The 14140-nt window shown below is 42.4% G+C and overlaps 1 protein-coding gene across 12 annotated transcripts in view; it reads left to right on the top strand.

Moving 5' to 3' along the window:
- The window catches only part of LOC147033550 (synapsin-2-like), a 235970-nt gene that overhangs the window by 116511 nt on the left and 105319 nt on the right, over window positions 1-14140 (top strand). For 11 of the 12 annotated variants that reach the window (XM_085855416.1, XM_085855425.1, XM_085855434.1 and 8 more), the window contains 3 exons: window positions 3858-3949; window positions 6154-6310; window positions 13934-14023. In XM_085855416.1, coding sequence (XP_085711542.1) covers window positions 3858-3949; window positions 6154-6310; window positions 13934-14023 — 339 coding nt within the window. The remainder of the gene's footprint in view (window positions 1-3857; window positions 3950-6153; window positions 6311-13933; window positions 14024-14140) is intronic. The other variant, XM_085855393.1, reaches the window with a different exon arrangement.

The raw sequence follows: 14140 nt of genomic DNA on the forward strand, positions 1-14140 counted from the left end.
CATTTATAGATATGTGATTGGCCTGACCTCAGCAATATAATGACTGTGCTTTTTTCACAAGACAATGCGGAGTAATGTGTTTTATGAATTTCTCGTATTTATTATGTAGAAACTCAGGATGCACCATGGTAGTTGCTTGTAGTGTGCAAGAATGGCTCGTGTGTGTGTGTGTGTGTGTGTGTGTGTGTGTGTGTGTGTGTGTGTGTGTGTGTGTGTGTGTGTGTGTGTGTGTGTGTGTGTGTGTGTGTGTGTGTGTGTGTGTGTGTGTGTGTGTGTTTATATTAGGCACACTGATTTTCCATCATCACGACAAATTAAATTCTAAACATTGCGGGACCGCCATTTTGCCACACTTCCACTCATATGATAAACATGGCCTCAGCAATTTAACATCAGGACCCTTCCCCAATGTTTTAACCCAAATTTGGTAGTATTCCGACTGATGGGTCTGGCAAAGAAGATTTTTGAAGGAATTTACGCAATTTCCCCAAAATTGACCAAACTGGCCATTTTGACAAACCTCCGTTCAGGTGATCGCCATGACTTCCGCAATTTAACATCAGGACCCTGCCCAAATGTTGCAAGCCAGATTTGGTAGCATTCTTACTGGTGGGTCTGGAGAAGAAGATTTTTTGAGGGAATTTAAGCAATTTTCCCAAAAATTGACGAAGCCAGCCATTTTGACACACTTCTGGTCACATGATCTGCATGACTTCCACAATATAATTAACTTCCCTACCCTACCATAATGTTGCAACCCAAAGTTGTTTGCATTCTGACAAGTGGGTCGAGCGCAGACGATTTTGGAAGGAATTTGTGGGACCACCATTTTGACACACTTCCAGTCATTTGATCAGCGTGGCCTCTGCAATTTACCATCAGGACCCTGTCCTAATGTGGTAACCCAAATTTGGTAGCATTCTGACCTTTGAGTCTGGAGAAGTAGATTTTTGAAGGAATTTACGCGATAATTCCCAAAAATTGATTTACTCGGCCATTTTGACACACTTCTGGTCACGTGATTGGCATGGCCTACACAATTTAACATGCCTGACCTGGCTTAATGTTGTAACCCAAATTTGGTAGCATTCTCACTGGTGGGTCTGAAGAAGAAAAGTTTCAAAAGGAATTTTAGGCGATTTTCACAAAAATTGACTAAGACGGCCATTTTGATACACTTCCAGTCATGTGATCAGCATGGCCTCCGCAATTTAACATCAAGACCCTCTCCTAATGTTGTAACCCAAATTTGGTGGCATTCTGACTGGTGGGTCTGGAGAAGAAAACTTTTGAAGAAATTTAATAAGTCGGCCATTTAACATAATTAGAGTCGTGTGACCGGAAGGACCTTTGCAATTCCCATTACCAGTCAGAACAGGAAGATTGCTGCAAAATTTAATTTGGATTGTCCCAGTGGTTTAGCTGGAGAAGTCAAAAAAAACAGACTGACAGACGGACTGTGCATAATGGCAATACCTTATCTGGAATGTAAATGTTAATTGAAACGGAATGTAATTAAGAGCATGGTAGTTTGATTAGTTTCTAATTTCCTCGTTACATGTTGTTTGAAATCACATGCCATGCATTGATGTGTGCCCATCGTATAACTGTGAATACCACTTCACGATGGATTTCCTCGACAAGGGTCCATTCTGTATTCTTTTTCTTTTAACATTCATCCCATCTTACAGCCGTGCTTCTGACAGGAGAGTTTTCAACACAGAACGAGGCAGTTCATCAACTCGTATGTGTGAAATTGTCAGGATTTGTGCCTCATAATCCGCATTTAAGCCAGAATCTTGATATTGATCGCTCTCTTTTCCTCTCTCCCTCTCTTCCTCTCTTCCTCTCTTCCTCTCTTCCTCTCTTCCTCTCTTCCTCTCTCCAGCCCACGGTTCTCGCCTTTGATCGACCTGCTGCGGCGTGCAGACGATCATGTAGACATATTGCTTTGAGTGAACCGTTTGCAACATGTGAAGAATGCAATTTTACCCAAAGTGGCATGGAATTTCTTCAAAATATAAATACCGTACATTGATATCCTTCTTGCCAAAATCATCTCTTGGGGGAGTCTACTGATTACGTCTACGATGTTGGTGGATTTTTGTACCCATACCCCTCCCTCTTCCCAGATGGACAACAAAAACGCCAAATCGTCACCTTTTCGAGATAATTAATTTCATTCCGACATTTCCTTTTTATATCGATTTCCATAAGGATGGGGCAGAGATAGCATACTTGCCTTTGGGATGTCCAGAGTCGAGGTGCGATTGGGTTTTGCATCCCGACCTTAGTATCAACTCAGACTCATGTTTAGTAGGGAGGGCGTTGGATCACAAATTGTTTGGATGGGACAGTAAGGTGGCGAGCCACCTATTGTGAGTGTTAAAGATCCACCAGATCCCACTATGTATTTTGGCAAATATGACGCCCCTTAACCGAGTTCCACATTCCTGGTCGACCACCGGTGATGCAATGGCAAACCACCTAGTGTAATCTTGGCAAGAAACTGCTTTGGCAGCACAGACGTATCAATGCCTTGGGAAGAGTCCTATTGACCACTAATTTCCATTTTATATCCATGTTCATAATTTTCACACACACCATGTTGTTGTGCTCACCAGAGGGAATGGCATTTGTGTCCATTTGTCTGTTTGTCTGTTTGTCCTCACACAATGTGCTGCCGAATGCCACAATCGCCACCTCATGGTGGCCAGTAACAATAACCTGCAACTTGGGAGTACTTTGGCTCTGAAATTGACAAATTGTATGGAATCACATCCCTGCCGCTCATGAAATAAACGTCGTGGTCAGAAAGACAAGGCAAGAGTTTCCATCGTGTACTGCCTGTTTTTTTGGCTGCTGGTTGCATCATTGGTTAGGGGTGCAGCTATGCCGCTGATGCAGTGCCCCTATTACCAGTATACTGGTGCTCATTTCACCGACCTCGGAAGGATGACAGGCTGAGTCAAACCCCTGGTGTTAATTCAGTGGCGAACGGGTCTCGAACTGAGGACCCGAGGATCCCAAGCCACCACCTTAACCGCAAAGCCAACACCAGGCAAAGCAAGAGCTGAAACGATCTTTCCCATGTCCTTTTTCTGAAGGCTGCGTGGGTTCAGGTGTTCTCTGAACTCTCGAGTTTGATGCACTACCTCTGCACCATCCACCATCCTATCAGGAGAGGAAATAATTAATCAATTTGAAGCACAAACTTTAACTTGTGAGACCTGATACCCGATTCGTTTGTCCCATTGGAGCACCTGATAGCCATTTCTGGGTGGGTCGTCGAGTTTGTGAATCACAATTTCTGTAAAAAGTACAGTTTGCGTTTTGCAGCAAAACCATAGAATCGATGTTTGCACGGTGTGTGCTTAAAAGGTTCTAGATGTTCTCAAGATCTAAAGAGTATGTTTTAATAGTAGTTCGTGTCTAATTAAGGGGTCAAAAGGGTCTAATCTCTCCAGCATGTTAAAAAATAGGGTTTAAAAAGGTCCAAGTGGTCTTAAGCTGTAAATGGCCGAGGGTCGAAGCTGTCTAATCTGCCTGAAAGATGTAAGAGGTCTAAGGGTGGATCTAAAGGGACTTAAGGGGTGTAAAGGTCGAAAGGTTCTCGGGGTCTGAAGGTGTATAAATATCTAAAGGTGGTGTCCAAAGTGTTGAAAGGTTCTTGAAGGTAAAAGGGGTCTTTAGGATCTTAGGGTTTTCGGGGTCTCAGTAGTCTTGTGACACAGTTATGAACTGAACTTGACACATGAGATTACCCACAATGCAACACAGCCCCAATAAATATTTTTTTGTCATGATTATTTGAAGGTCTAATTCATCCCTTGACTGAAATGGCTTCATTCCTGTAGGCCGAGTTTTCCGAACTGAACTTGGCAGCCTACGTGGACGGCGGATGTATCGTGGACCTGCAGCTCGTACGCAACAACACGAAGGTTGTAAGGTACGCCTCCACAACAATACAAAAGTAGTGAGATATATCTCGGCAACAACCCCAACACCTTAGCCTCCAGAATAGGAATGTAATGAAGGGCATTGACAGTTGCGTATGTAATATGTAGAAGACTCATCTCAAATCACTGTCACTCGCTGCTTGATTCCAGATATGTATGATAATGAGCGAGTCCGCACCCTTTCCAAGACGCCGGTTCTGTTGAAGCAGACACACTCTCTTTAACCTTCTTGTCAAATGATATTTTTCCCACTTCAAATGCAGATATGCAACTCATGGGATTTGAACCAGTTGGATGAGCTACAGCATGCAAATTTAATATGGCCATAAATGGTGGACAGACATCCCGAGAGATATGCAAGGTTCATTGATCCAAAGGTGGTTACCTTATTGGACATGAGCTAATTGACGTGAGGGTGAGTTATATATTGGTTGCCATTTCCTGAGGTCATTATGAATTAGACTTGGCTGGTAGTCAAAATGGTTTGCCCTCAGTCCATGAAGCTGATTTGCCTCGTGGGTTCTAATAGGCAGTGAAATAAGCTGTTATTCATCTCACACTCAAGCTCGTAAAGGACTTCCCTCAGTTTTGCTTGAACTTGTACCTGGTGCTGAGGATACTATACCTGGTGCTAAGGATAGTATACCTGAAACTGAGGATACTATTCCTGTCACTGAGGGTATTATACCTGTCACTGAGGGTATTATACCTTTAACTGAGGATACCACACCTGCCACTGAGTACACTATAACTGTCACCGAGGATACTATACCTGGTGCTGAGGTTATTGTACCTGTTGCTCAGGGTATTATACCTGGTAGTCTGGGACTGAGGATATTATACCTGTCACTGAGGATGCTATACCTGGCACTGAGGATACTATACCTGGCACTGAGGACATTATACCTGGTAAAGAGGATACTATAACTGGTACTGAGGATACTATACCTGGAGCTGAGGATATTATATGTGGTTCTGAGGACACTATAACTGGAACTGAGGATACTATACCTGGTGCTGAGGATACTATAACTGGTACTGAGGATACTATACCTGGAACTGAGGATATTATATGTGGTACCGAGGATACTATAACTGGTACTGACGATACTATACCTGATACCGAGTATACTATACCTGGTACCGAGTATACTATACCTGGTGCTGAGGATACTTTACGTGGAACTGAGGATATTATATGTGGCACCGAGGATACTATAACTGGTACTGAGGATACTATACCTCGAACTGAGGATGTTATATGTGGGACCGAGGATACTATACTGGCACTGACGATACTATACCTGATACCGAGGATACTATAACTGGGACTGAGGATACTATACCTGGTACTGAGCATACTATACCTGGTACTGAGGATACTATACCTGGTGCTGAGGATACTATACCTGGCACTGAGGACATGATACCTGGCATTGAGGACATTATACCTGGTACAGAGAATACTATAACTGGTACTGAGGATATTATATGTGGTACCGAGGATACTATACTGGTATTGGGGATCCTATACCTGGTACTGAGGACATTATACCTGGCACTGCGGATATTATACCTGGTACTGAGGATACTATAACTGGTACTGAGGATACTATACCTGGTACTGAGGGTACTATACCTGACGATGAGGGTATTATATCTGGTACTGAGGATACTATGCCTGGCACTGTGGACATTATACTTCGCACTGAGGATACTACACCTGGTACTGAGGTTATTATATCTTGTACTGAGGATAGTAGGTACTGAGGTTATTATACCTGGTACTGAGGTTATTATATCTGGTGCTGAGGATAGTACACCTGGTACTGAGGATATTATACCTGGTGCTGAGGATAAATAGGCTGGTTTATGGCTTGTTTTTAGTTTTCTATGGTAAGATGCCTTCCGTCTCCAAATAATTTGGTGTTTAATAAAGTAATATTCAACCCGCGGATGCTGTCACATTCCCTCGAGTTGTAAACTCTTGGTTTCGATTGAATTATTTATTTAATAACACATCCTTTTTATTTTGATTCAAACTTTATCTGCTGAAACAAATACCCCCCCCCCCAAAAAAAAACACCCTTCCCCCTCCTTACCCCTTTCACCCACCTTCCCTCCCTGCATCCCCAATAGTATCTAGTAACAGGAAATGGTGTTCAGACATTTATTGATTTACATTCTCGCATAGGTCCATCAAGCCAGACTTTGTGCTGATTCGGCAGCATGCCCTCAACATGGCGAGTGGGCAGGACAACCGTGGCATTCTCTTAGGCCTACAATATGGTGGAGTTCCCTCGATGAACTCGCTGCAGGCTGCGTGTGCTTTCTGTGACAAGCCCTGGGTGGTACGCACCGCATGACCGTCACCTTGCACATATTCCAAAACAGCCTTAAATAAAACAGATATTTGTTGTTTATAAAAACGATAACATTTAACTGTTGACCATGAAAATAAAATTGGAACCTTTTCTGAAAGGTGGTTCTGAGATTAAAGCAAGGGGAAATTTTACTCCGATGGGAAGTTTACACACTTTTTCAACTTTACATTTAAGTTGTGAATGCATTTTCCCTCCCAGTTTTGAGGTGGTATGCTTAACAAACACTTACTGCAGTTCTAATGTGCCAGGGGGAACTTGCATTTGTATACCCAGTTGGAAAACACCTGTGGCCAATGAGAGTTCATCGCATTCCATAAGCAAAACTTCAGCAAAACAAGGCCCGAGTCCCGTCCTACGAGGATGATCTCAAATGTTCTGTCACCCCAATTGTCAAAGTAAAACTAAAAGTTTGAAGTGATCGAAATATTGCAGGTATACCAACGCATTATTAACCCCCGTTGGACTTAGGGTCTTGTCCAACGTTGGAAACGGGGACATCGATTGGGTCTCGTCCATTTGTGTGTCTGTCCACATCCATATCTCGGACATTTATGAACCAATTTTGTTCAACCTTAGCACAAAGACAATAATTAATGGTGTACATGTGCACATCATTTTGGTTCGCAATTCAATCAGTCCTCTTGAGGAATGGCCTGGTGGCCATTTTAATTGCAAAAACCCGATGTTCAACACGCCCTCAACCATTTATCGGACATGCATTTACCAATCTTGTACAAACTTATCAGGCAGATAATAAATGATGCCTTACATAAACACGTCATTTTCTTTCGAGATCATATCCAAGATGGCTGACTGGCAGCCATTTTGTTACTTAAAATTGTCTCCAACTATTACTTGGACATACATGGTCCCATTTTGTTCAAACTTGACAAAAGCACGGTACATGATGGCATACATGTGGACTTCACTTTATTTTGCATTCCGATCAAAGATGGCCGACTGGTAGACTGGTAGCCATTTTATTTGTGAAAAAACCTGGTATTAAACACGTCCTCAACCTTTTCTCAGACATGCATGGTCCGATTTTGTTCTATTTTTTCCATACCTATACCAGGAAGCATCTTTAATGAAAAAAATTTAGATCCTCGTGGAGGATCTCTAAGTCTTACTCACGTTGTTGATCTTCATCTTCTTCTTGTGGACTTTTTTGTTTCACAGCCTACAGTTTTCATCGAAACTTCGTGAAACTTAGTGTAGATATGTAAAAATACCCTGCACAGACAGTAACCATCTCCGATTTTGAAAATTCCTCCAAGAAAAAAAGTTATGACGTCAAAATATCTCCGCTAATGGAAATTGCCTAAAAAATTTATCTCCGAAACTAGGCAAGCTTTTTGAATTCTGTTGTGGGAATCGAACAGGGCATTACCAAAGATGAATTACCACACATATGATACATCACTATGACGTCATATCAATTTTTGACGTCATTCCTATTTTTTGACAGTTTTTTGTTTCACAACCCAGAGTTTTCATCGGATCTTCGTGAAACTTGCCATGTATATGCAGAAAGCCCACCCGCAGGCAGTAACCATCTCCCATTTTGGAAATTCTTCCTCGAAAGAAAGTTGACATAATATCGCCGCTAATGGAAATCGCCTATACCATTATCTCCGAAACTAGGCCAGCTGTTTGAATTTTGTTTGCAGGAATCAAGCCGGGCATTAGCACAGATAATTTATCGCAAACCTGATACATCACAATGACGTCATATTCGTTTTATGACATCATCATTAAGAGGACGAGGATCTTAGCTCATTTGAACTTGTTTTTTTTCCAAAAAGTGGGCACCATGGACACAAGACTAAAAACACTTAATGCCTCACTTCAGGAACCATCATAAGAATTTAAAAATAATGGAAGAACTAAATAATAAACAATTAAATAATATAAAATTTTAATCATTGAAAATGGAAAATATTTAATAGAAAAAAATGAAATAATTGAAAATCGCATTAAAAAAAAAAACATTGAAAAAAATAGACTAAAATAAATATTTAATGAATCGAAAAAGTAAATAAATAATGGAAATAAATAAATAATTTAGAATTGTGTGGGGGAAATAAATAAATAAATAAATGAAAAAATTAACAATTTTTAACATAAAAATAAATAATGGAAAAAAGTGGGACACCACTGACACCAAAACTAAATACTTAATGCCTCTCTCTGGGAACCATAACTAGTTTGACTGGAATGGTGTTCCCCAAATAAAGCATTCTACACCATTCCAGCCCTGCCTGTGCAAATCAAATGATAACTTCCTAAATTCTTCCTTAAAGTGGAAGTCAAACTAACTTTTTTTTTATTCTGGTACAAAACTGATCCATTCACATCGATCGACCTCTTCTCCAGGAACAGCCTTCCTGAGAGCATTCATTAACCCGGTCAACGCAACAGCGATGTATGGGAGGACGCGCTGAGGATTTCGTTTTCTTGGGACGTACTGTAAACTGCTTGATGACCCCCACCTGCCTCTTCCTGTGTCTTCTGCTCTTACCTTTGGCTGTGCCCCCACCACCTGTGTTTTATCCGGTGAAGCAATTACCAGGAAGCGACTTGTCGAGAAAGCGAACCACTCTGATAGGAATTTGCAGTCACTCCAGCAAGTTCTAAGCATTTGGTTTCTGTCCTCAGACACCCTAGAATTCAGCATGAGCCCCATCTGAGATCTGAATTCACAGGTCTTCCAACATCCACAAACCTTTGGCGGAGTTGAGCAAGTCTGTCGATGGAATATGTTCCTTATCTACTCCTCTCTCATCATAATGGACATTGCTCATTTATAGAGAAGGCCAAGGTCCGTAATCCTTATCTTCATGTACCCATCATACACCTCCTCGGCTTCTCACTGAAACCGTATGTTGGTTCTACTACTTCCCATGTTGCCACCCTTGTCGTCTTTATTATATGAGATCCCTGACAAGGAACTTCAATACAGGAGGAAGCCATTAGAGCCATCAAGCCTCTATGCAACGGTTACTAACCTGTGATTGTTTGTCCATGCTACGTACGTTTTAAATGGTCAACTTAAAGCAAGGAAGCAGCAAGTATCATTTTTAATCTATTTGGTATGACCCAGCCAGGGTTTGAACCGCCGACCTCCCAGACTCGGAGAGGACACTCCAATGAAATGGAAGACCAAGAAGGAACCCGAAGAAGTAAAGAGCAAAGGTAGAGTCATCAGGAGGAACCTGGATAGGAATCGGGTTTCAGTCACTACTCCACTACCCTCAAACCCATCCAGGCACAGCCAAGTGAGCCTTACAGAAATATTTCTGCAAGAATTCACTTCTCCTTAGAGAGATAGATAATGAACGAGAGGAATAGAGAGTAAAAGAGATGAAAGATAAGGAAAAGCCAGAATTAGAATGAATAAAGAGATTAAACCATTATACCACCAAGTCTGGTACTGAAGCAAAGGCAGTCTGAGTCCCGATGAAGCATGCCGATGGCATGAGCCATCTCCATATGTGGAAAATTATGCCTAGATATTACTAAACTGCGAAGCACGTAGGTGGTCAATTTCTGGAGGCTATTGACACAAGTCTAAGGGCCCTGTCACACTTTGACGTTTTAGCCAGCGTATGGCATGGTATCAAAATGTATGTAAAACGCTGGCGTACGCCGAACTATTGATGGTTTTTTTTCCAGTTTTGGACGTATTCATAACAAGTTGGACGTATGCATAACTTATTAGTAACGTACACAGAACGTTTCGATAATATATAGATAACTTATATCAACGAATGCTGAGCGTGTTGTCAGCGTTCACAACCTATGCCCAACGATAGTCTAACTTACGCATAGCGCGCGGCAGCGTATCACCGACAATCACGTGGCATAGGCTATTAATAGGCTGCGGCTCGACGATTCAAATCAGAACCGCACTAGACATCGAAGTGTCAAGCCGCTGTCACACGTTGAGGTTTTAGCCAGCATATGCCCACGTATGAAAAATTTTCCGAATACGCTGGCACACGTCGAATACGTTATGGGTAAGTTTTGTATATGTTAATAGCACGCTGAAGCACGCTGGCAAGCACGTAGTACGCCGAGTAGTACGTAGTAATTTTCAGCATGTTGAAATTTTTTCGACGTACTCGGCGTATGACACACGTTCCGCATATGCTGGCCATAAGTTGTAGGCACGTTACGCGATCGTTGACACACGTCGACACACGTTACTTGTAAGTTACTCATAAGTCGAAACACGTCGAGGTAATGGTTAGCGTCAGTGTTCCAGACTCCCTGTTTTTTTTTTTTTTCCCTTCTTCTACGGTATGACGGTGATGTTGACACTTCGATTTCTAGTGCGGTGATGATTTAAATCGTTGAGCGGCAGCCTATTAATTATATTATATTATAACCGCACGAGAAATTGAAGTGTCAACATTACTGTCATACCGAAGAAAAAAAAAAAAAAAAAAAAACAGGGAGTCTGGAACACTGACGCTAACCATTACCTCGACGTGTTTCGACTTGTGAGTAACTTACAAGTAACGTGTGTCGACGTGCGTCAGCAATCGCATAACGTGCCTACAACATGTTACTCATCGGTTAAAAATAAGTTTCTGGTATGCTTAACACTACCTCGACGTGTTTCGACTTATGAGTAACTTACAAGTAACGTGTGTCGATGTGTGTCAACGATCGCGTAACGTGCCTATAACTTATGGCCACCTTATGCGGAGCGTGTGAGTCATACGCTCGCATACGTCGAAAAATTTCAAGCAAGGAAAATTTGTCTAACAGCTCGGCGTACTACGACGTATGCCAGCGTACTACGACATATGCCAGCGTACTATGACGTATGCCAGCATACTACGACATATACCAGCATACTACGACGTATGCCAGCGTACTCTTAACGTATACAAAACTTACCCATATGTATTCGACGTGTGCCAGCGTTTTAGACAAATTTTTCACACGTCGGCATACACTGGCTAAATCGTCAAGGTGTGACAGCGCCTTTATGCAGGCACATATGTAAATACCCTGATCTATGAATTCTTAATTTATTTCACAGTTCAAAGGATGTTGCGAAATTTATTTTGTAATATTGATCGACCGAAGTACAGGGTGGCCATCTCGCTAGATCCTCTCATTGAATCTGCTGATATATGTCTGGTACCAGATTTTTGTCCTGGATTATCAGCTTTCACAGCTTTCTGCCCCATTGATTGGCTCCATAATTAGCCAGTGCATGCTCACAGTTCTGCTCGGCCGTACGAATAAATATATGGGCGCGCACCGAGTGTCCGTACCCCAATTGACTGTGCCAAAACCACCGGAAAGGTAATGCATTTGTAAAATAGCAAGGACCCTACCAGGTAGGCGTTGCTAATCGACATCCGCAGTTGCTCAGCGACTTGACAAGCCACGGACTTATCCGCGACACGGCGGTCTCCAGAGTCGGAGGTCGGGAAGAGTACGAGAAGTCCACCTTGTGGTAAATCCCGAACCCCGGTTCAGTAACAATCCGAGGGAGAGCACACACATTGATGAATCGCCCCAGCTGTGAAATACCGGGATGAGAGTTTATAGATGGTTCAGGATTCAAACCTATGCTGGACAGCTTCGAGATGAGTGTGAGTACCTTTAGGCCATCCTTTCAGCCCAGTGTAGTTTAATAACAGTATTTTACAAAGTGTAACGGTTTCATTTATCGACAAAATCAGACTTTTGGTTTGGGAAGTTTTCTGCAATATTTTGTCGTGCTCAGTAAATATGAGGTTTTTCTCCCACTAAAAGTCTCCTTTTTGGTTCGCGGGCGCTAGCAGTGACCACTATTTTCGTTGTGTCTGTGTGTCTGTCTGTTTGTGACTCTCTCCAGAGCATAGCTCCGTGACGTTTGATGCGATCCTGATGAAACTTGGACACAAGCTAGATATCATGGTCTAGTTGTGTCTTTTTGTATGAGGGGCGTCCCACGTCCCTTGTGGGCGGAGCCACGCCCACTTTAACTTTTTATTTATTTTTATTTATTTTCTCGATTTTTTTTTTCCTCGCAATTTCATTTCCTAGAAGCTGTGCGTAATGTCTATAAGTACAACATATAAAAAAATCCGATTTGATTTGCTCAATTTTGACGGAAGAGATAGGTTTTTATGGCAGGGCTTCCTCAAAAGCTTCCACTAACTCAATTGTACCCGTCGTGGCATTGTTCAATAATGCCCGCTAACCATCGTCGCCTCCCGGCTTGTATTATCCCTTTATCAAGAACAATGGTTTCATTTTGATGATTTGAAGGTTTGTTTATATCAAGTAGTTTAAGTCGTTTACACTTCGTGCTATGATTCACAGGTTCTATCAATGCATTGAGTGAAGGTAACGTTTTTACGTTTATTGAAAGTTTATATAAAATGTCATTTGACAAATTCAGAAAAGTTTCAATTCGGAGCTGGTATGTACACTCACTCCTGAGCTACTGATCCTGTGTATGAATCTCGACCCAACTATAAACTATCATCCTGGGGTTTCGCACGCAGGGCGTGTGCTGCCCATCGGCAGGATGTTAACTTGGAGGACCCGTCTCCCAGAACTGGTTGTTGGTGGATGTTAAAAAAATCTCACGGTGTCTTTCCCGAAGAGTTGGTGAGTTATCGCCGACACCTTTAACACATTACTGCTCACATCACCTTCGGTCAAGTGTGAGGCCTGGCCAACTTATTCGTGAAACATTTGGGCCAAAAACTTTCCCTGGGCGACCGATAAGGAGATGGGAATAATTGTGGCCTATTAAGTAATAGTAGTAGTAGTCGTAGTAGTCGTAGTGTTTGTGCTGGCAGGTTGGCCTGGAGGTGTGCACACTCACCTCTAAGCTGTCTTGCCAGCCATAAACTGTCATCCTGGTGTTTCATCAATGTGTGTGCCATCCCTCGGATGGACGATAAACTGTGCGTCCAGTCTGCTGACACTATTTGGTGGATGTTAGGATCCCATGTCCTTCACGAAGAGTGGGCAAGCTATCACCAGCACCCTGAACAAATTCCAGATTCCTGCCCTCACTACTGCCTGGAAGGCAGTGCCAAAACAACTAGAATAACCCTTGTCAAGCAACTGCTCCAGCAACACCGACGCTCTTAAACAGAGTATGGTACATCAGAATCAGAAGTATTAGTCGTTGTAGTCGCAGCCGCAGCATCAACTAAGCTTGGTCACCAATGGCATCTCCATGAAGTGGAACTCTCAAAGAGAGGTCTTTTTGTTTCTCTGTATGCTGGTCAGGTATGCTGTGCAAACACTTTGCAAAAGCTATTTGAGTGTGAGATAGGCTGGTGTAAACCCAGCTAACCTTTTGCTCCTGCCCTTTAAGGGTAGAAATCCATTTTCTTAATCTGCTCAGACTCCTAAGAACTGCTTGAAAGCTCCTTCCGTTTCTGCGCTTTTAACGGTCATTATCTTGCATGTTTGTGACACCAGCTGTACAGACTAATTGGATGGATAATGTTGAGTAAACATTGATGTGCAGGCTCATTGTCTCCTTTAGAAATGAAGAGACGAAAAGAAAAAAAAAAAAGAATGATTCAAATGAACTTTACGCAAACGCCGTCTGTGTTGCAGTTTTCACAGCTGGTTGAGATGTACAAGCAATTGGGAGCCGAAAAGTTTCCTCTCATCGAGCAGACCTTCTACTCAAGCCATCATGCCATGGTGAGCTTGACCGTCGGTAACACTTGCCTTCTTTGCCATGCGACAGACAGTCGGCTTATTCGGTGTCAAATCGGATCCCATTCCACAAGGAAGTCAACTTGAAACCAGACACAAGTT

The sequence above is a fragment of the Eptatretus burgeri genome, chromosome 2 (assembly GCF_056783735.1).
Source record: "Eptatretus burgeri isolate ZD-2024b chromosome 2, Ebu_testis_v1, whole genome shotgun sequence".
Classification (NCBI taxonomy): domain Eukaryota; kingdom Metazoa; phylum Chordata; class Myxini; order Myxiniformes; family Myxinidae; genus Eptatretus; species Eptatretus burgeri.